We start from the raw sequence: 23132 nt of genomic DNA on the forward strand, positions 1-23132 counted from the left end.
ACCTATCCAGAACATCTGGTACAACCAAATTCATTTACTGTGTGAAGAATTTGAAGCCCAAAGAGCTCAAGTGACTATTGATACCAGATAGTAATTGAACATCTACAACGAAGAGGATGCTCTTTTAGATTTGGATAAGTTCCTTTAAAAGGTCAGCCCGTTCTGATTAGTAAGATGGGTGGAGTGGTTTGCTGGGGTCCTCCCAGATTTCCTATTATGTAATCACAGAGCCAGGAACAGCAACATAACCCAGGTCAAACCCTTCCTAAGTTGTAAACTGACCTTTCAACAGCTGGGTGAGAAAGAAAAGATTGCCTGACTTTCTGACTTCTAAGCCCTCCTTAAACCTTGTCTCTGTGCCTCCAGACCCTCTGATGCACAGTAGGCATCAGAAGCCCTTCCCTGCCTCCCGTCCTCCTCCACATCCTCTCCCTCTAGGGACAGCGCTAGCATTTGAGCTCCTGCCTGGGGACTTTTCGGGGTTTTGTCTGGTCTCTTCAGTGATCTCCTCCCTGGGGTAGGACCAGGACGCCCTTTTTCACTGAGCGGCGCCAGCTGGAGCCAGGCAGGCTGCTCACCCCGACTCTCATATTTTCCCTTGGGATAGGGGGGCTCTTGTTTAGGGAGTACGAGAGCACCGAAAATGGCCCGAGCTGGCCTGGGGAACTCTAGGGGGCTGCGGGGTGGCGTTTACCATCCTGGCCAGGGCAGAAAGCAGGGAATTCCCACCGGCAAGGATGGGAACCGACCCCACGGTTCCATCCCAGCGCGCGGCTCCAGGCAGGCGCCGAGTGGGCGGGGCCTGGCGGGGGCGGGGCCTGTGAGGTCAGGTGACTGCGCGGCGGGCTGCGAAGGCCCAAGGGTGTCGGACGCGCTGAGAGGCTGGCGGGGCAGTCGGGGTAACAGGGCCGCGGCCATGGGGGTCTTGAAAGACGAGCTGCTCAAGGCTATCTGGCACGCCTTCACCGCACTGGACCTGGACCACAGCGGCAAGGTCTCCAAGTCCCAGCTCAAGGTGGGCGCCCCCGCCGGGGTCTCGTACCCCCGGCCTCCCCGGCGCGCGCTCCACGGGGTGGAAGCGGGACCCAGCGCGCGGTCACTACAAGGTGGGGCCGGCCGGAATGCGGCCCGGCGGCCTGCTGGGGCGGAGCGGGCAGAGAACGGGATTTGGCACTTTTTGGTTCCCACTTACCCTCGGGCCAGTGTGTAGTTCCCCTCAGCGTTCCCCATGAGCTGGGGAAGGCGGCGGTGGGGTCTTTGAGCGGCGAGCGGGACTCGCTGTTGGCGCGGGGGCCCCAGAAAGTTTCAGACTCGGGGAGGGCGGTGGGAGACCCTCTTAGACAACCTACCCAGAGTGTACCCCTAATTTTGGGAGAGGAAGGGACTTGCCAGAGGTCATTGGGCAGAGCCCTTTTCAGTGCGCTTTACACCGCGTCAGTCCTCAAACCGGCCAGCTGCACCCGAAGCAACCGGGCAGTTAAAGAAGGGAGAAGTGCCCCAGAGCCCATCCTCCAACGGCCTCCTCCTTTGGGGGCTTTGGCGGTGGGGGAAACTGTGATTTGTGAAGACTTCCCCACCAAGCGTCCTCAGGTCTGGAACTACTCGAAGGCGTGTCGTGTCCCGCAGGGACCTTACTCCCGGGCCAGGAGCACTGATCTTTCTGGCTCCCTGTAAAAGCGACTGCTTTTGCAGAGTCTTTACTGTGTCTGCCAAAGATCCCATCATTAACTGAGAGTATAAGAAATAAATAAAGGAATGCTTGTAAATTGAGTAACCCCAAGCAGGGGAAGTGGCACTTAGCCAGGAGCAATTGGCAGCTTCTTGAAAGTATAAAATATGGAAACAGACAAGAAGAGCCATTCACAGGCATTTTCAAATATACACATTTTGGATCTGAATGGTTTTCTTAGCCTCTTCTGGGAATTGGTTTCTGAAGATTGGGTTTGCTTTGTATATTTTGTGCAGTAATCAGGAGGTTCTTATGAGTAGTGGCTTTTATGCCAGTAGGATTTAGCATTCCCTCTGTCTTTCTTTGGCACTCCTCCTTTTCTCATTTATAAGATCATAGTCTGGAAAGGTCCACGGAAATCATCAACTTAATCTTTATTTTACTTTATTTTTTAAAATTAACGCACAGTAAAAGTGACTTTTTTGGTGGATATTTTATGAATTTTAACACATATACAGATTTTGTATAACTACTACCAAAATCAGGTTTCCATCAGTTCTGTTTTCCTAAAAAACTCCCTCATGCTGCCTCCTTACCCCCAACTGTGGGCAATCAATGATCTGTCCTTAATTGCTGTAGTTTTATCTTTTCCACAGTGTCACATAAATGGAGTCATACAGTATGTGACCTCTTGACACTGGCTTCTTTTATTCAACATAATGCCTTAGAGATTCATCTGTGTTGTGTGTATCAATAATTCTTTTATTGCTAAGTAATATTCCATTGTATGGATGTACCATGGTTTATACAGTCACCCTTGAAGAATATTTGTATTATTTCCAGTTTTCTGCGATTATAAATAGAGCTTCATTTTACTTTTTACTGTTTTTACTTTTAATTCACCTATACTACTATATTTAAAGTGGGTTTCTTGTAGATAGTATATAGTTGGGTCTTGTTTTTCAATCCATTCTGACAGTCTCTGTCTTTTAATTGGTGTGTTTAGACCATTTACATTTAGTGTAATTATTGATATGGTTAGAGTTAAGGCTACTATTTTTTATTTGGTTTCTGTTTGTTTTCTTTCTTTTTTTGTTCCTCTGTTTCTTCTTCTTTTAGATTATTTGAATATGTTTTAGTATTCCATTTTAATACTGAGTTTTTTTTTACTTTATTTGTATAGTTTTTTTTTAATGGTTGCGCTATGGATTATAATATATACATAATCCGTATATAACTTTTAACAGTAAACTTAGAATTAATATTTTACGACTTTAAGAGGAATGTAGAAATCTTGTCATCATATAGGTCCCTTTAACCTGCCTGCTTTATGTTGTAATTATCATATTGATTAATTTTCATACATTTAAAACCCTATCAGACAATGTTAAATTTTTTGCTTTCAGCCATCATCTTTATTTTAAAGATCTCTCAAGAGAAGAATAGTATTCCCCCCCCCCCAAGATACTCCCACATTACGCCTTAATTTTATAGATAAGGTAGATGAAGCTTCTGAAATGTTTGGTGACTTGCCAAGAGTCACAGTTGCAAGTAGTAGCTAAATCTAGAACAAAGGTTTTCAAACTTTTGAGCCAGTGTTTTCCTCTTCTATTTGATTGCATAAATGAGATATTTTCTATTAATTTTGTTGCACTCCATTCAAAACTGTCCTTGTGGATGCTAATAGCAAAAGTGTTTAGAGGATTCTTGACTGCAGCTTGGCAGGAAGTATTAAAATCCCAGTTCGTAGCTTTCACCCACAAGATGTTGATAACGCAACTGTGCAATGTGTTTTGTCTCTCCCTTACCTACTTTACTGAGAGACTTTGGGTTGACTCAGTTTTGTTCATCTTGCTAGTGTTTCTGGAATTGAAAATACTAAAAAATATTTTCTATTTAGGTCTTTATCTTTTGTTTTGACTCTGAAGTTTGATGTTCATTAATCTATTGGAGTAGGGTTTTTACCTTAATTTGATCACTCATTTGTTCATTTGTGTGTTTACTCTGTGTAGAGTACCAAGATAATTTTGTAACAAGATTAGTATTTTTAGGCCCTTACGAGTTAATATCTCCTAGGAGGATATGTCACACAGAGAAGCCCCCCTTATCGGTGGTTTCACTTTCCATGGTTTCAGTTACTGGTGGTCAGCCATTGTCCAAAAATATTAAATGGAAAATTCCAGAAATAATTCATAAGTTTTAATTTGTGTGCCATTTTGAGCAGTGTGATGAAATCTGATGCAGTGTTTTATCCCAGTTCCACCCATCTGTTTGTCCAGCGTATCCACAATGTATACGCTACCCACTTGTTAGTCACTTAGTAGTCGTCTTGGTTATCAGATCAGTTATCGAGAGAGAGACTACATTCACATAACTTTTATTACAGTATATTATTATAAGTGTTCTATTTTATTATTAGTTATTGTTTTACTGTGCCTAATTTATAAATTAAACTTTATCATGGGTATGTATGTATAGGAAAAACGTAGTATATATAGGGTTTGGTACTATTCGCAGTTTCAGGCATCCACTGGGGGTCTTGGATTGTATCCCTCATGGATACCGGGGGACTACTGTAATTGTTTTATTAAATAGTAGACTAAAAATTAAGTATCCAAAAATGAGGGTTAAAATTTATCACTTTGGAAACTATATGGACATTCTAAAATATTTTTGACACTTGTCTTTTTGAATTACCTTCACAATTTTTGACACAATGAATGGATGCATTCACTATGTAATGGACAGTTAATTTGTTAGATACTGTGCCAAGTGCTAAGAGTGATAATGGTAGTAAAGGTCGGGGGAAAAAGAAACAAATATGAATCTTTACCTTCAAAGAGTTTAAATTTTGGTAGGCAAATAAAGAGAATAATCAACCATTAGAGAAGGCACTCTGTGTGTGTATATAAAATATTGTTATTCAGGCAATTACCCTATCTTTAAGAACTGTAAAGTCTGTTGGTAGAGATAAGAAATACAGAAATATTATTGGATAGAAGATGTTGAGTGTGACAGGATAAAGGACCATGAGATTTTGGAGAGACAATTACTTTTTACTGGTGGGATTACTGCATGAAAAAAAAAATTTTTTTTTGAAAAAATTTTTGAAATGAACTCTGAAGACAGCTAGGATGTGATTATGTAGTAATGGGGAGGATTAAGCCCATTCTTTTCATTCATTCATTCAACGGATATTTATTGACTGCTGTTAGCTCTAAGGCATCCCTGTGAACTATTGCAACAGACAGGAATTAATCAAGCATTTGTGGGGACTTTTCTGTGTAACTTTTCTTGATTGGAGTATAGAATATGAGTGGGTATGTGTACTGTATATGTATAAAAGAGAGTTATTGCTGGTGATAAAGCTGTAGAAATAGCTTGGGGTTAATGGCTTTGAGTGCCAGGCTAGTTAGGTAGATGCCACAGGGCCTCCAAGTTTCTGAGAGGTGGTGGCCATGATCAGAACTGCACTTGAGGAAGTCACTTGGGCAGTAACATACATACTGGGGTTGGAGTAGATTGGGTAGATTGGAATTAGGAAACTATTGCAGTAGTCCTGATGAGAGGTAATGGGGGTTAGAGGTGGTGAGGGTGGACCGGGGGGGACGGTGGGTGAAGGAGCTTTGCTGTCCACAGGCCTGGACCCATGACTGGGTATGAAGAGAAATGGAAAGGATAGAGTTAGAAATGTCTCACATTTCAACTGTGGATAACCAATGGATAGTAGTGGTTTTTAATAGAAACAGGAAAGTTATGAGAAGAAACTGTTTAGAGAAGAAACAGTAGTTAGCTTTGAACATGTGGAGGTTTGTTTTATTTTGTTTTGAGGTCCTTGATGGATGGATGTTTAGCTAGAGGTAATGCCCTCGGGAAGTGTGGGGCTGTTGGTATAGGATCCGGTTGTTGGAGCTTGAAAAAAGAAGAGAAGAGATTCATCAATGGCATTGGGGAATGGTTACAGTAGGTGGTAAGAGGAAGAATAGAAGCTAGGGAATCAGAAATGAGAGATAAGAACCCTTTGGGGCAACCCTGGAGCTGAGGGAGAAGAGAGTTTCAAGGAAGACATGGTCTCTTATCTGTGAGAGTTAATTTATTATTATTATTATTAACATATATTTTAGAGATTATAAAGTAATGAGATTGATTCTTCCTTGCCATAATTTATAAATGACATATTTCCTTAAAGAAAACTTGTGAAAAATTTGGAGTATTGGCATCATCTTGGAAATAAATTTATTTTTTCTAAGGAGATTAATTGCTCCTAAAATTTGCAGTACAGTACTCATTTAGATAAATGTGTTTGGGTCACTCTTATAATCAAATATTTTATTTGAGGGTCCCCAGTTTAATACCAACAAAAACTTATTTTTTATACCTAATTTTTATTATTAACTAATAGTATATTTTTAAGTAAAACAAGAATTACTATATAAATAAATTTTGAAACTTAACCCCCCCCAAATTAACATATTATTTTGCTGTTGCAAACGTGGACTTTCATTAAATTTATCAATAAGATAAAAATATAATACAATTTAAAAACCACTTGTGACTTACATAAGCTACTATAGAAGCTGACGGTGGGTTGTCCTCTAGTGATAGTGATGGTTCCTTGTTAAAACAACTAGGTATGCTGTCATTGTAGGTCAATATCTTTTTCATCTTTCTTAAAGTACCCCCCTCCCAAAAAACAAAAGAGGAAAATGCCTCTGCCTCACTTTCCTCACCTCCATTCTTTCTCCCTCTTCCTCGCACATTCCCTGTGATCTCACTGGGGTTTTCCCTGGCAATCTGTGCCCCCTCTGCAGGGGACCTCTGTCTCTCTGGCTCCAGTTGCCGCACTGCTGGCTCCTCACCTGAGTTGCAGCGGTACAAGTCTTCACTCACACACTCAGCCTATGCACCGCACAGAAATCATCAGCTACATTAGCTTAATTTGCAATTGGACTGTTGAAAGGCAACTCATTTTTTTTATTGTCATATTGATTTGGTGTTACTCCATTGTTTTAGGCTGGGATACAGAGGGATACTAAACTAAGTTCTTGTTTCAAGATAAGCTTTTTCTGATTGTGGAGAGATCTAGGTTTCAGCTGCTGAAGTAGATAGCATTAGGGTAATGATGGGGGAAGGAATCCTCAGAAACACATTCTCTACTTGCTTTTAAACTTGTATTCATGAATAGTCCTTCCTTAGAACAAACTGTATAGTTTAAGACTTTATTATTTGTTTTGAATGCAGTTTTGGTATACTCTGTGATAACTGATGGCAGATTAAAAACTACAAATAGTGATTGATGGAAACTTTAAAAAATATCGATAGGAAGGTGCTAGGTACCTGTAGGTAGCTAAGTAAATGTCATTGCTTTGAATGTTAGAAAAATTTTGTTGAACTTTTTCTTGGTTTGTTTTGGTGTTTGTGCCCTTTTTTTGTCTTTATTTTTTTTAATGAGGTACATTTATGTGTGGATTCCATATTTTAGGAAACCTTATTAATATGCCATCTGAAAAAGTCATTGTTACTTTTAGTTTATGATGTAAATTTGCAGAAGTCATAATGGAAGGTATAGGGCATATTATTTGAAGTAGAAGCAATAATTATTTTTTGTTCCACTGAGGTTTAAAATTATCTTCAAATTATTTAGAATTGCAGTGGTCTTGCTAAAGAATAATAAATCTCCAGTGTTACTTAGGAATACATAACAATTCCAAGAAGATGAAGGCTATTTAAACAAATATACATCAAAAAGAAACTTTGAGACCGCCATCTTCCAGTAATTCGTCAAAATGACCAACACAAAGGGAAATGGGAGAGGCACCCGCTATGTTCTCTAGGCCTTTTAGAAAACATGGAGTTGTTCCTTTGGCCACATACATGCGAATCTACAAGAAAGGTGATATTGTAGACATCAAGGGAATGGGCACTGTTCAGAAAGGAATGCCCCACAAATGTTACTATGGCAAAACGGGAAGGTTCTACAATGTTACTCAACATGCAGTTGGCGTTGTTGTAAGCAAACAAGTCAAGGGCAAGATTCTTGCCAAGAGAATTAATGTTCGTATTGAGCATATTAAGCATTCTAAGAGCCGAGCTAGCTTCCTGAAACGGGTGGAGGAAATGATCAGAAAAAGAAGGAAGCCAAAGAGTAAGGTACCTGGGTTCAACTGAAACGCCATCCTGCCCCACCCAGAGAAGCACACTTTGTGAGAACCAATGGAAAGGAGCCTGAGCTGCTGGAACCCATTCCCTATGAATTCATGGCATAAGTGTAAAAAAATAAAAGACCTCTTTAAAAATATTTCTCTTGAGGAGTGTGGCGTCTCCTCCCCCAAAGAAATATTTAAAGAAAACTTTTGTGTCATAAAAAAAAAAAAAGAGGAAACTTTGAATAGTTTATATATCTACGTGGTATAAAATTCTTAAAATTCAAAAGGGCATTCACAAAAGTGAGAAGTAAGTTTCCTCCAACCCCTGGAGCATACTAGTTCCCTGCCCTGGAGGTAACCATTATTACTAGTTTCTTATATTCCTTCCAGAAATCAAAATGTACCTTAAAATTAATACTTTTATTGTTATAGTTAAGTGTTACCCTTCTAAATATAGCAAAATCTAGTGATATTTTTGCAACCTCTATTATAGCTTTACTTTGCAATTATGGTTGCAGTGTGAATTACATGTCAGTGCTGAAATGTCTTGAAATAAGCTTATTTGCTCTGCACTTTTATTCCGTTGTTTTTAGAAACAGAGGGTTTTGTTTTGTTTTAAGTTGTGCCCTTTTGACGTAAAAGACCGTACAACTAGTGAGGATCTAAATGAAAAAAAATTTTTTTAGGAACAATGTGTAGTTTGAGTCTTTATTCATTTCTCAATGATAGATTTTTAACTAAGTTTTTTATTCTTTGCCTTGCAGTTGGTTTATGTTTCTTGTGAATAATGTGTGTTTTGTTCTCATGTAGGTATTTAGCCTCAAAATGTATTAACTTTGCTGGTTACAAAAGTAATTGAGCCAGGCAGTTGAAAATATAAAGGGAGCAAGTTGCAGTAAAGGGTTTTTATTGGGTGAAACTCAATGTAAAAGATATGGTTGGGAATGTAGTGAATAATATGGTAATAACTGTGTTTAGTGCCAGGTGGGTACTAGACTAGTCAGGGGGATCACTTCATAAATTATATAAATGTCTAACCACTGTGCTGTATACCTGAAACTAATATAAAATAATGTTGAAGGTCAACTGTAATTGAAAATGGAAAAAAGATAAGGTTAATTCTTGTGAAGTTGGAATGTATAGTATTCCCTCCCTAATCTTTAGTGATTTGATTCATGTAAACCCCTGTGGTAAAAATTGTTTCTGTTGAGGAACTAAAAATCTAATTAAAAAATGGGGTTAGGGTATCGGAGTCATGAGTGAGCCTATAGAAGTCTTTGTAAATATATATATATATATACATTTCACCAAAATAAAACAGTAAAGACAGATCTCTAAATAAATAACGTATAAGAGACATTTAAAAATCTTAAAATGGCAATAATGGATTCTGGGTTATTTCCCTTCTCTATTCCTTACTTGCTAGAAACTTTATGTGGGATAGCTTGGAAATTTTTGTTTTTTTGAAATACGTGTAAACTTTTGCTTTGCTGAAGGTAATATGCAAACTGTGAGGCACTTTTTGTGTGTGTGAGGCTCTCCATCTTAACAGCCAGCGCATTTCTAATCTTATGACTCAGAGCTCTTAACCTTCCTGATCCCTGTTTTGTATTTCCTTTGGGGTCTCACCACAGTCCCAGAGGTACATAGTAGCTGGAAGCGAGAGACGGAAGAGGCTTTGTGTGACCTTTTCTCACTGTTTGCCCTCACAGAGTAGGTATTTCTCATTCCCTCTCCACAAGAGGGTTATTATAGTGCCCTCGGTGATAATTAGCACATGGGAACCCAGGTACTCTGACCGCCTCCTCCGTCCTGCTTCCCTGTGTTCCTCTTCCCATCCTACTGCATAAGCTGCAGGTAGCCCTTTGTCAGAGCTTCACTTCATAAGTCTATTTCTGCTCTGCTTTCTGCTTTATTCTCTTCTTATTCTACTTTAAGGTTGTTTCCTTTTTTTTACTCAAAATCTGTGTCTGCTTGAAACTGTAATTCCCAGCAATTTATTACTTAATTGTAGAAATGTATTTAGGAGTAAATCTTCATATAGTCCAGTTTCATAAAAGGAGATCTTGCAATTAGGGAGAGATTTCTGCAATATTAGAAGAGCTAATTTTTTTCATCCTAGGACTCTTTTATATCTTTGCTTCTTTAGGAGTAATAATTAGTTTTATGACTATGTTTGATTTGGGCCAGTACAGTGGTATATGTGTGTATGGTATACCAGCCGGAAGAAGTAACACCAGTTAAGGATACAAGTTCTGCTCAGATGGACAACTGGCCAGATAGTTGAAGGTATCATATTTCACTGGGGAGACAGCTCTGGGAGGATGGCACACTCTTTCCTTACCAGGGAACAAATCGCCATCATTTCTATCAGTTCATAAGGTGATGGATGTCTCAGCCAGATGGTTGTTAACCCAGAGTTGAGAGCAGGAGCTGGTGGCCAGGAGCCTAACCTCTCAATGACTTTCTTCAGGGATGATTTGAGAAAGCGCTATTAGCTAATGGTGCACCACTGTTAGTAGGTGGTGCTAGATTGGAATTCTGAGATTCTTTACTTGGGTGACTTTGGGATATTTGCTTAAGGTTATCTGTTAAATGGGAATAAGAGGACATTTAACAATAAGAAAAAACATGCAGCATTGTTCCTTACCTTCATGAGTGTGTGTGGTTTAGTAAAGATAATACATGAAATGATTACAATAAGACAGCATAAAAGCAAGTTCTAGAGAGTGTGGAAAATGAGTGCTGTAAGCCATGCTGTCCAGTAATGTTAGCCATTAGTCACATTTGGCTATTAAGTATTGAAAAGTGGCTAATCCAAATTAAGGTGTGCTGTAAATATAAAATACACACTGGATTTTAGAGATTTAGTACAAGGAAAGAATGTAAGATGTCTATTTAATAACTTTAAAATATTGATTATATGTTGAAGTTATGATATTTTAGATATGTATTATTAAAATTAGTTTTACCTGTTTCCTTTTACTTTATTTTTATTTTTTAATTTAATTTACTTTTTAAAATTTTATTGGGGAATATTGAGGGACAGTGTGTTTCTCCAGGGAGATGTCCTTCAATCTAGTGGAGGGCGCAGCTTAGCTCCAAGTCCAGTTGCCATTTTCCATCTTCAGTTGCAGGGGGCACAGCCCACCATCCCATATGGGAATTGAACCGGCAACCGTGTTGTTGAGAGCTCGTGCTGTAAGCATCTGAGCCATCTGGCCGCCCCTCCTTTTACTTTTTAAAAATGTGGCTATTAAAAATGTTAAATTCTATATGGGGTTTGCATTGTATTTCTGTCAGACCGAGCTGCTGTAGAAGTTCAAAGGAAACAGAAAAAGATGCAGACAGTTGGAGACAAGGAAAGTTTCATGGAGGAGCTAGAACAGCAGCTGTTTCTGGCCGGAATGGGACAGTTCTCATGTCCATTATAGTCACAGAAAGATGGCAGGTATGGTGGTGGCATTGTAGATAAGAGCAAGAGCCCAAACTTGGGGTATTTGTGAACAGTAAGGAAATACTCTGGGTGGAGTAGGATGTTTGTTTTGAGGCATAGTGGAAAATTAGGATTTAAAGGGAGGTGGGGTTACATTTTACATGTTTCTGTTCTTGCACAGAATAAATGGTTACTATTCATTTGTTGACTCTATTAGAATGAGTAGTTCAGAACTGATCCTGTAAAGAGGGGAAGTTAATAAAACTTTCTGGGTAGATATATGATGGAGTTTTGAGATTATTCTGATAATGTGGGTAAGATGATTAGAGGTGAGAGGCTGGAGATCGGGACCCCAACTGGGGGGCTGCTATGAAAGCTGATGAGTCAGTTGATTGGTGCTGGATGGGGATGATGGTAGTGGGAATCAAAACAGATATGTTTCCTAGCCTTCTAGAGCTTAAAGTCTTGTGAGTGATACAGACCAGCAAACGGGCAGTGAACATATAGTGAGATAAAGAAAGTACAGTGCTGGGGACGGCAGAGGAAGGGGGCCTACCTGGCCTGCAGTGAGAATTAGAGGAGGTAGGTCAGAGAATGCTTCTAGAGGAAGAGACATTTGTCGCTGACCTGAAGGGATGTGTGAAACTCCTCTATAAGAATATCTATAATGAAAGATTTGGGAGGTAAATCTTTTGGAGGAACAGGAGAAAGTGTCAGGAGAGAGAGCACTGGTTGGGGAGTCCGGAGACCTGTCTCTGCTCCCGTTAGTTGTGTGGCCGTGGGAAGTCATTTCTCCTTACAGGGCTTCAGTTTCCTCATTTGTAAAATGTGGAGGAAAGGATAAGCTCTCCCAGGGTTAGCCTTCTAATTGAACTTTGTTAGCATGGTGTGTTTACCCCGCTCACATCCTGGTGAGTGGTTGCTATTCAGCAGCTCTTTGTTAGGACCTCAGAGGGGAGAACGGTCTCGCTGCTGTTGGCCCCCAGCCCTTGTTCCCCAGCCGCACGTTCTCTGGTCAGCCTGAAGCAGACAGAGCAGCTCACTCAGTGCAGACAGGAGGTGGCATAGGGGGGCTGACTTAGATCTGGAAATAAGACAAACGAAGTCAAAGAGGTACAAGAACAGAAGAGTCCATAGTTTTGTTCTTAGGGGAAAAATCGTACCAGAGCCAGAATCAGGGCGGGAAACCTGTTTTTGGGAGAAAAGTTCTCTTGGATTTTTTGGATGTGAGGCAAATTTGGCATAGAAATCTCTAGTATTAGTGATATAAACCAGAGCTCAGCTGAGAGGTCAAAACCAGAGAGAGACCTGAGAGTCATTAGAATAGAGGTGACTTAATGTTATCAGAATAAAAGTACTTTTTAAGAAAAGAACAAAGAGAACGAAGAACTAGGGCTCAAAAACTGAGCTTTGGGAAATGTCCAGAGTGAGGGGTGAGGGAGGTGATCCCATAAAGGCACCTTGGTAGAGGAAAGAGAAGAACTTAGAAAATAGTCTGTCATGGGACCAAGAGAAGGCTAAGAGGTGGGGCTGATCCACACTGCCGCGTGCCAGACCTGGGAAGGTGACTTGTGGAGAAGGTGTCTGTCCCAGGTTGGGTCCTCAAGGGAGCAGATGCTGAGAGAGTCAGGAGTACAAGGGTTATTGGGGAGAAACACCTAAGGAAAAAAAGGAAAGAAGAAGCAGGATTAGGAAAAGGAGCTGTCAAACCATGATACGAACTTGACAAAACTTGTAGCGCTGGAGCAAAGATGGCAGGTTAGAGGACTCCCACGGTGGGGAGAAATGACACTAGCACGTTGCTCAGTCATTGGCTGAGGTGAACCCTGCAGTTACTAATACTGGAGGCTCTCAGCTAATTACAGTCCTCGTAGCTGGGCAGCAGTTCCTTTCTTGAGGAGGGATCTGGGTGGTACATCTGTGTCTGCCACAGAATTAAACCTTTTAAAAAAGAAATGTCAAGAGATTGCTAGGGATAGAGCCGTATTATAGGGGCCACAGGAGTCAGAGTGGTCAGAAGGTGGGGTGGCAGAGGTAAACCTCGCATCAGTGATCGTTATCAGCACCTTGGGCGCACACTCTGGCTTCAGGGAAGAGTGGACTACGAAACTGAACTAATTTGTCTTCTATGGAGTTCTCTCTCACATACTTCTTAATTCTTACTGCGTCCTTTCCTCAAAAATCTCTGTTTGAATTTTGAGGAACTGGACTGCTTTACTAGCTCTCAGGCCTGATGAGTTATGCCTGCTAGTTCTGGTGGTGTTAATAACTAATGGAGGCATTGTTTTTTACTCCAAAAGTGATCTGAATGAGAGATTCCAATTAAACAAAAATTCTTTCCAGAAAGCATGTGCTGGTGGTATAGTGAAATAAATTCAAAGACACAGATCTAGATATAGATGATAGAAAATAAAAATAAAAAAAACAAGATTCTCAAATGGGATTCATTTAGCTAACATTTGTTGAACATCAGACATTCTCATCAGGCACTTGATTAGGTTTTGGTATTGCACAGCTGGATAAATATAAACCCTCTCTAAGGAACTTACAGAGTAGTAGGAGAGAGAGGCACACAGAAGCTTACTGGAGTTAAATCTTACAAATGCTTTATCTTCTTAAATACATTTGTCTAGCATGAGGCTGGAATCTAAGGGGGCTGTCCCAAATTGGGAAATTTTGTCGCCCATGGTGTGGTTTCTTCAAAAGGCATGGCAAAGCGTAGTTCTTGGATGACCCAAGTGAGTTAATTCCATCAACTTTATAGTCGTGATCTCTTCATATTCTGTAATTGTATAGGTGCTCTCTAGCTGGAACCCCTAGACATATTTAATTTAAAAATTTTCCATAAATATAAAGGCTGCACTTTTTCTTACTATAAAGATAATACCTAGAATATTCAAACAACACATATAGAGGCAAAGATAAAAGTACCCAAATTCCACCACCAAAGGCATATTAACTTTTCAGTGAGTATCATTCTAACGTCTCTCTCTCTCTCCCCTCCTCCTTTCTCCCTCTACCTCCCTCGCCCCCTGCATGCACATATGTGCAGGCAAACACGTGCCTATACTCGTGTACATACATACGCATCCCATTTTATGTAAATGGCATCATATTTCACATGCTTTTGTAACCTATTTTCCTTTTTTTTACCATGTTAAACATTTTAAAAATTTTAATTACATTTATTGGGGTAACATTGGTTAATAAAATATGAGTTTAGGTGCACAACTTTATAATACACCATCTGTATACTCCTTTGTGTGCTCACCACCCAAAGTCTAGTCTCCTTCTGTCATCATACATTTGACCCCCTTCATCGTCTTCGTCCTCCCCCTACCTTTTCCCCCTCTGGTAACCAGCGTTCAGTTGTCTGTGTCTATGAGTCTGTTTGCTTTGTTTGCTCATTTGTTGCTTTTTGTTTTTCATGTCCCACATATGAGTGAAAGCATGTAGTTCTCGTCCTTTTCATCTGACTTATTTCACTTAGCATGATACTCTCAAGATCCATCCATGTTGTCGCAAATGGCAATATTTCATTTTTGATAGCTGAGTGGTATTCCCTTGTATATATGTACCACATTTTCTTTATCCAATCATCGGTTGAAGGACACTTCTGTTTCCTTGTGTTGGCTATTGTGAATAGTGCTACAGTGAACAAGGGGTACATATATCTTTACGAATAAGTGTTCTCAAATTTTTTGGGGTAGATACCCAAAAGAGGGATTGCTGAGTCATGTGGTATCTCTATTTTTAAGTTTTTGAGGAACCTCCATACTGTTTTCTATAGCGGCTGCACCAATCTACAGTCCCACCAGCAGTGTCTGAGGGTTCCCTTTTTTTCACATCCTCCTCAACACTTATTATTTCTTGTCTTATTGATAACAGTCATGCTAACAGTTGTGAGGTGGTATCTTATTGTGGTTTTGATTTGTGTTTCCCGTGTGAGTAGTGAAGTTGAGCATCTTTTCATTTGTATCTGTTGGCTGTATGTATTCCTTGGAAAAGTATTTATTCAGGTCCTCTGCCCATTTTTAAGTTGGATTATTTGTTTCTTTTGGTGTTGCATTGTATGAGTTCTTTTTTTTAAATTTTGTACGAGTTCTTCGTATATTTTGGATGTTGTATATTTTTGGATACCCCCTTATTAGACATATTGTTTGCCTATTTCATTGGTTGCCTTTTTGTGTAACTTATCTTCTTAAACAGTATGGTAGGGTCATCTTTCCATATCAATGTGCATAGATACAGACACCATCCCTTATAATGGCTATGAACTATTTCACTGTGTCGATGCATCAGAGTTTATTTAATCACTTTCCTATGCACAGATATTTAAGGTGTTTTGATGTTTTGAGCTGGGGATGCTGCTAAACATCCTGCAACACATAAGATACCTCCTCGTGCTCCCCAAACAAATAATTATTTGGCTCAGAATGTCAGTGGTGTTGGAGAGAGCCTGTTCTATACCTTCTCCAGTGTTGGGTGCTGGCAATCTTTACTCTCCTCTGTTCTATCTGTTCAAACACCAGGTATTGTTACTCAGGCAAAAAGTAATACCTCTTTTAATTTGCATTATTTTTATTACTAGTGAGGTTAAACGTCTTTTCTGATATTTATTAGTCATTTGTTTCTTTTGTGAATTTTCTATTCATGTCCGTTGTCCATTTTAAATTAGGTGTTCATCTTTTACTTAGTAATTTCTAAGAGTAATTTGAATATTGGACCTACTAGTCTTTTTTGTTTGCTTATGGTGTCTCTTTTTAAATGGAAATTAAAATAATTTTTATGTGGTCAAATTTGCCAATATTTTATGTTTGATTTCTGAAGAGGGCTAAGTTAATGACTTATTCAAGATAACTTATTAAAGGTGGTTCACTTAGAATGTAACCCAATGGCATATACTGTCGTTTAGTGGCATGTATTTTATGGACAGCATCACAACACATGGTTTTGAGTTAGACATCCTGCCGAATCTATCCATACGTGTTACGCTCCTTCTGAGTTCTCCCCTAGCCCTGTCCTAGGCACTGTGAAGGGACAGAAGAAAAGTATTAGGCAGCGTTTCCTCCCTCACTGAGCTGCAGTTAGGTATTTGAGACTCCACTAGCGTATGAAACAGAATTCATTTAAGTGCTGAATAGGAATTCAGTGGACAGAGAAGGTCAGTGAAGGTTTCCCAGAGTTTATGAAGAATGAACCCGCCTTGAGGGATGTGACTAGGCAGGAGGGAATGTTTCCAGGATAGGGCATCATTGTGGGGCAGGCAATTAAGAGACCTGGGTTCTCGTCCCTGCTTTGGTACTAGTCAGTGTGTGACTTAGGCTCCAGTCCTTTTATCTGTGAATTAAGGGGACAGGAATAGGTTATTTCCTAAGATTGTTGTCATCATTAAAGTATTATGGTTTTACTATTTCCTGAAAATTTTGGGAAAGAATTCATTCAGCATTTAATGAAAGCCTTCTGCATTCTGGGTAGCATGCTAGGTGCTGTGGGAATGCAAGGATGGGTAAGACATAGGCCTTTCAGAAATATTCAATCTTATGGGAGAGAAAAATCGTGTGTGGTAGTTAGTATAAGATAAGAAGTACAGAAAGCCTGGGAAATAGTCGGGAAAGAGCATCTCGATTTGGGGTGGTGGAAGCTTCAGAAAGGGGTGGCATTTATTAGGTAGAAAGGAGGTAGGGATGGTTGGAGCAAAGGCCTGGCGGAGAAAGGGGCTGGAGACAGGGTTTGTTGGGGTACAGAGAGTAAACTTGTTTGGCTGGATTTGTATGGATGGTGCAGAGGGGTGGGACAAAATAAGGCTAGAAAGATAAAGTAGGGGCTGGCTTGTTGAGTGAGTTAAATGTGGAGTTCAGATACATACTTGTTTTTACTTCTGTGTGCTTTTGATGAATTTTAGACAAGGGGATAATGTGATATAAGCAGCTCTTGAAGATGAATTTGGTAAGTGTCTAGGATGGGATTGACTGCATTCCCATGGCACCTAGCATGCATCAACGATGACTTTGAGATTTCCGAGGCTGCATATAATAAAGATAATGTAAGAGAAAGCAAGCAAAACTTAAGCAGTGACAAGCAGGATGAAAGGATATTGTCAGGAAAGGGAAAATGACTCCATGTAGTAAGGGGCAGGACTTCTATTTAGACAATGCTCTTAAGGCAGGGCATAGCACTGGTAGGAAATTGGTCATTCTGGTTCATTGTTACGAAGAGTTTTCTGGTAATTTGCCATTAGCTTGAAATTTTACAAATCAGACAGGAATTTTCATGTTTTAAAAACAGTTTGCCCATTATGAGTTATAATTCTGTAATTGTGTCTGTTCAGATAAGCTTATTGGAGTAGTGATCTCCACCCCTCCACCCCCCTTCTTTTTCAGTGTTGAATTTTGTCCATTACGCACATCCTGTAAAGGGAAACTGTGTGACTGGGGGGGCACATTTCAGAGAACCTTTATAATCTCTACATCTTTGGGAGGGAAGAAGATAAACATTATGCACTAGTGTGTTAAAACACTGTTGGTTGTTCATCACCCTTGATTTCATTTTCATGGTAGTTGGAGGAAAATGCTTAAAAAGGGTGAGTGGCAAACCACTGAACAGGAACAGACCACACGAGCAGGGCTCATGCAGTTAATTAGTCAGCTCTTGTCAGCAGAGGCCCTGTAGGGCAATAGCACGCAGCTGCGAAGGAACTGGAGAAATGGATTTCTCCGTGGTTATGGATCTTTTACTGTAGTAACAATACTTGATTCTCCAAATCAGGGGAATGAGAGCAAAGCTGCTTAGCAGTCATGTCAGTGATAAAAGAATGGCCTTTGGAGGAGCAGGCACTTGAAGTGGGGTAAATTCAGCTTTTGGAAGAAACTTTCAAGCACTGTGATTAGAGTGCTTCAGGGGCAGTCCTTTTACAAATCAAGAATGTGTAGTTCTCTTTCCTCCTGATTGCTTTCGTCCTGATCTCCTTTCCAGCTTCCTCATCTGGAGAGGAGGCCATTGCTTCTTGGAACAGTTTCTCCCAAAGGTGGGTGCTGGGAGATGGGGGCTCCCAGAGAGGGAATGGTCCCAGATTTCTAGGCATGTGTAGTTCTTCACCACTGGATTTAACTTGGCTCTGCTAAGTAGCTCTGGCCGTCTTGTTGGGTCTCCTGGAGAACCGACTGGGTGGGGTTGTGCGAGCACCAGGCCATCATTGCACCTTAGCAACAGCAAGAAGCACTTCTGTACAGGAAGGGCTCTCTTTCCAGAAGGAGAGGGGAGGTGGCACGGAGTGGAAGGGCCCCAGAGCACAAGGTTTAGTCTAGTCTAGTTCTAGTCCCAGTTTCACTGCAGAGAACTCTGATTTGGGGCACATCTCCTAATCTGTCAAATAGCAGTAATACTCTCTCAGGGGCAAGACTCAGACCAACTCATGGATGACGTGTGTACTCTAAAAACCATCAACTGCTGTATAAACTTATGGAGCATTTACTTCTTGTCAGTAGTTTATATTCTGACCTTCGAGATTTGGTTTCTTTGTACGTTTCACTTTTTATACAAGAAAATCTTGAGATACTGTCTAGGCTTTTAAAAAATAGTTGATAAAGTTTTTTAAAGATAACACACAAGTTTTTCTCTTTTAGTAACAAAAACTTTTCAATTATCTATTATTTAGTTTATTTTGTTTGAAGAAGACTTCCTTCTTCTAGGCCTTACTAACACTAAATTTCTGATCTAGATGATAGTTCTTTTGTTGAATTCATGAAACGAATTTGGGTTGACAGTTAAGGATTGGGCTTTAAAAACTTTTTTTAGAGACAAGTCCAGCTCCCCAGTTTGCAGTGAGGATACTGAGACTAAGTGAGAAAGTAGCAAAATATTAAAATATCTAAAAAGGGAAAATGGCAACCGCTGAACAGAAACAGACCGACCGCACGAGCCCGGCGGGCACCCGGGTCTCCTCCTGTGAGTTCTTGTCACTATGATGTGCCGTCTGCCTCACAATTTGCTTAACTAAATAAAGGTAGTTAAGAAAATCATTACTGAATTCAGCTATCCCTATATTTAACAAAAGTACTGTTTAATTGTCCAAGGCTAGAGTTCAAATCCAAATCTTCAGTGGCATCAACATATTGAATTAAGCATCTATACATACAAAGAACATTTGACTTTAGAGAACTGAAAACCTAATGTTCCTTATCACTAGAGAGTGTTGGACTAGGGATTACAAAACCTGAATTCTGGTCTCAGTTCTGCTAAGCAACCTTAGTCAATAAAAACAAATTTAATCTCTTTGAGCCACTGCTCACCATCTGTAAGAGGAGAAGAATAGCAATATGGTGTCCAAGGGGCCAGGACTTAAGTTGGAGGATCTATGAAACCCCAAAGCAGAGAGAGGGCCGGGCATGGGAAAGATTGATGTCTCCTTTTTTGTACCCTGAGGATTTTTGCATTAATTAACTACTTTCTCATGTTATTTCCCTGTCTGGTAAGCCTTTCAATTTTCCCAAAAGCTTTTCCTACTCAAAAGCTCTCCTGATTTTAAGGTCCAGGTTACTTTTCACTTCCTCTCCAAAGTCACTGTTGCACACACTATTTCTCCTTTCTGAACTCATTTATTGCCCTTATATCGCATTCATCCGTTAATCATGGTATGTTGCTGTGGAATATGCCTTTTTTTTTATACCTAATCTCTAGGGAGTAGGTTAATGTAGAAGACAAAGTATAGACTTTGAAGATAAACAGATTTAGCTGTGTGATCTTAGGCTGGTCACTTTTAAAAATATACATTTTTAAACAGGTAATTTTTTCCCCCAAAACAATAAAAAGGGAAGTTACAGTGAAAAGTTGCCTTCTCCTGGTCTAGCATCAAACTAGTCTTTCCCCCACTGTTAGTTTTTTATATGTCCTCCTGGAGTTTCTTACTTTTTGTCTTCCCTTTTCTTTTACATAAAATATGGCACACTATAAATAGTCTCAGGCTGTTGCTTTTATCACTGAATTTATCTTGGAGATCTTTTCATATCAGTATCCAGTGAGTGTCCTCATTGTTCTTAGCATTTTATGAATGGATCATAATTTAACCAGTGGTGGGAAATTTTACTTGGGTAAAGTCCCAAATGATTTTGAAATTTGAAGGACTTTTGATCCTTACTAAGAGATATGTTATTTCTCTAAAACTTATATTTCTGTAATATGTTGCAATTTTTAAGCACTTTACATTCTTAAAGTTAATCCTCACAAAACCTCTTCAGGGGTAGCTAATTACTGTACAGGTTTTACTAGGACAATAAGAGAAAGGAAATATCTATGTAGGATTTTTCTGACTGCGGTGGAACATTCTTCAATAAAAGCTCCACCATGCTCTTTTCATGTGCTCTACTACTGGCAAATAGAGAGTTTGCTCGAGAAACACAGCCTGCTTTGTAGGGGCTGATAAAAGTCTTCGTTACTTCATTTATAACCACTTGTGAATTTACTTCCTTTACTTTACTTACTTCCTTAAAACCAGTAGAGCATGTAGAAAAGGATCTCCACATAAATGAAGCTTTGAGAAACAAAATAAATGTAGAAAGAAGATATGCAAATGTTCTTTTTGTAGATTCAATATTTTAATTATAAAAAAATCCTAACTGAAATATGTGTATGCAGAAAAAAATGACTTGCTTAATAGAATTGAAAGTCTTCATTGAGATGAATGGCTCTTAAAGTGATTAAATGGGTAGGACTGAGAAAAATAGGAAATATTTTAACCTGGCACTTAACATTTAATAAGATTCTCTGTTAAAGGAAGTGCAACCTTAGCTATGTAATTTGACCTGTTTAGAATGCACCAAGGAAATGGAAGACATTTAAGTTTTATTTTTAAATTTTCATTTAATGTGAAACAAGATTAGTACTGCGATGGCCCAGACTGCTAATTTAACTGCCTGAATGTTAAAGTATGCACTTAGATTATTGCCAGGACCAGTAACCCTTTTATATATGGAATGCTAATTTTCTACAAAATATTTCAACTATTTTGGTAACTCCTAAGACATTTTTGCTACTGATTTTTCTCATTTATAAACTGGGCCCTTGATTTCTTTCTCTTTTTACATTTATGCTCTTTTATACTTATGCTGAAAATAGCCTAGCATCGTAGAATTTTAGAGATGTTTGGGCACTTAGAGATTACTAATTAATACTTGGTATATTTGCATATTCATTTGGTCCTTTTTCTTGAACAAATAAGGAAACTGAAGCCCAGAGAGGTTGTAATTGGCCCAGATCAGGCACCTTGCCTGGAAACCCCGGCTGCAGCTACCTAGTACCTATTTCTTTTATAGCTCTAATTGACTGATACTATTCTACTTGGGAAGAAGTTTAATTTTGAACATATTCTCTTGCTCCTTCTCCCCTTTTTCTTTCTAATGTGTACCAATTAATAAAAGACTTCAAGGAGTATTATAGTCACAGATCTTGCATGGAGCATGGCTCATTGTAGGCATGTAAGAGAGACTTGTTTGAAGTGAACCAAAACTGAGGATGGAATGAGAGACATTCATGGGTAACCACTGGAGAATTGGCAGCTGAGCCATACTCACCCCACATTTGCTAGTTTATTCTCCATCTTGCTCTCCCCAGGGTAGCCAGTTGTGTTCAGATGGTCAAAGTGCCATGTGCTGGTTAGTGGATGCTTTTAAACCACCTTCTTTCCCCCGTAGGTCCTTTCACATAACCTGTGCACCGTGCTGAAGGTTCCACACGACCCCGTTGCCCTTGAAGAGCACTTCAGGGACGATGATGAGGGGCCTGTCTCCAATCAGGGCTACATGCCGTATTTAAACAAATTCATTTTGGAAAAGGTATGATTCTAACCTCTTCTTGCTCACAGCATTGCTTGATTTGCACGTTTCAGCTGCGCCCCAGAACCCCTGGTTGGTGAGAGTTCACTATGGAGTTCACTGTGGTGTGAAGCATCAAGTGGGGTGATTCAAAAAGGAAAGAAGGAATGAGGAACCGACTATTTCTCCCTCTTCTCCACTGTTTCTAAAACTTGTTTTGATATTTTCCCAACTTGTTCATTTTCTTAATAAGAACTGTATTTTGTATTAATCTGTACCTTTTTTCTCTCAGGGTGTTTTTTTTTCTTTTTAAATTTTGATTTCCCCATGTACTGGCAATGATTGTTAAAGCATGGGTATGATGGGGTAAAACGTGAATATTAAAGGGATGTTAATTATCTTTATTAAATAGATATTACACCGCAAAGGTTTCATCCTAGACTTTTCAGTGTACCACTTGGATGCTTCCTCTGGATGTTATGAGTAAAGATGCTGCAAAAAACCTATTATGTGTATGGAAGCCAAATATAACCTATCGGCACTGGTTGTCATGTTCAGTTTCTTCCGTGGTTTGGATAATTAAAAATTGACACAATTAAGTGTTGAATTTAATGTACTTTTATTTCTTTTTTAGGAGAAAATAATTTAAACTGATGGCACATTTAAGTAATTTAAAAATTGGTGATTAAAAAATTATGAAACGTAGCACATGCTTGTTTTTAAATAGGCAATTGATACAGAAATTTATGAAATAAAAAGTGAATTTTTTTTACCCTTTTTAGTCCGACTCTCTAGGAGTAATCACTGTTAACAGTTTGGTAAATATCTTTGCAGACCTTTCTGATATACATGCAAACACATACCTACACAATATACAATGTTTTGTTCCCACATAAATAAGATCGTGTGTATGTATGTATGTATAAGTTGAAGTATTCTATCAACTTATTTTTATTAAACTGAACAATATTTTAGTGTCATTTTCCATATCATGTGCATTTAGTTTAGGTATGAAAGTAAGCATATATTCACATGAAGGGTTGGGAATTCCTGCTTTTTCATATTTATAACAC

General features: G+C 39.3%; 1 protein-coding gene and 1 pseudogene across 1 annotated transcript in view; both read left to right on the forward strand.

Annotated features, from left to right (window-relative positions):
• The first annotated feature begins 838 nt into the window (after positions 1-838).
• SWAP70 (switching B cell complex subunit SWAP70) overlaps positions 839-23132 on the forward strand; it is a 68782-nt gene continuing 46488 nt past the window's right edge. The window contains exons 1-2 of the mRNA XM_019728955.2: positions 839-1015; positions 21940-22080. Of these exons, the coding sequence (XP_019584514.1) occupies positions 917-1015; positions 21940-22080 (240 nt within the window). The 5' untranslated portion in view covers positions 839-916. The remainder of the gene's footprint in view (positions 1016-21939; positions 22081-23132) is intronic.
• LOC109445987 (large ribosomal subunit protein eL21) lies at positions 7456-8441 on the forward strand (annotated as a pseudogene).

The sequence above is a fragment of the Rhinolophus sinicus genome, linkage group LG06 (genome assembly GCF_036562045.2).
Source record: "Rhinolophus sinicus isolate RSC01 linkage group LG06, ASM3656204v1, whole genome shotgun sequence".
Lineage (NCBI taxonomy): Eukaryota > Metazoa > Chordata > Mammalia > Chiroptera > Rhinolophidae > Rhinolophus > Rhinolophus sinicus.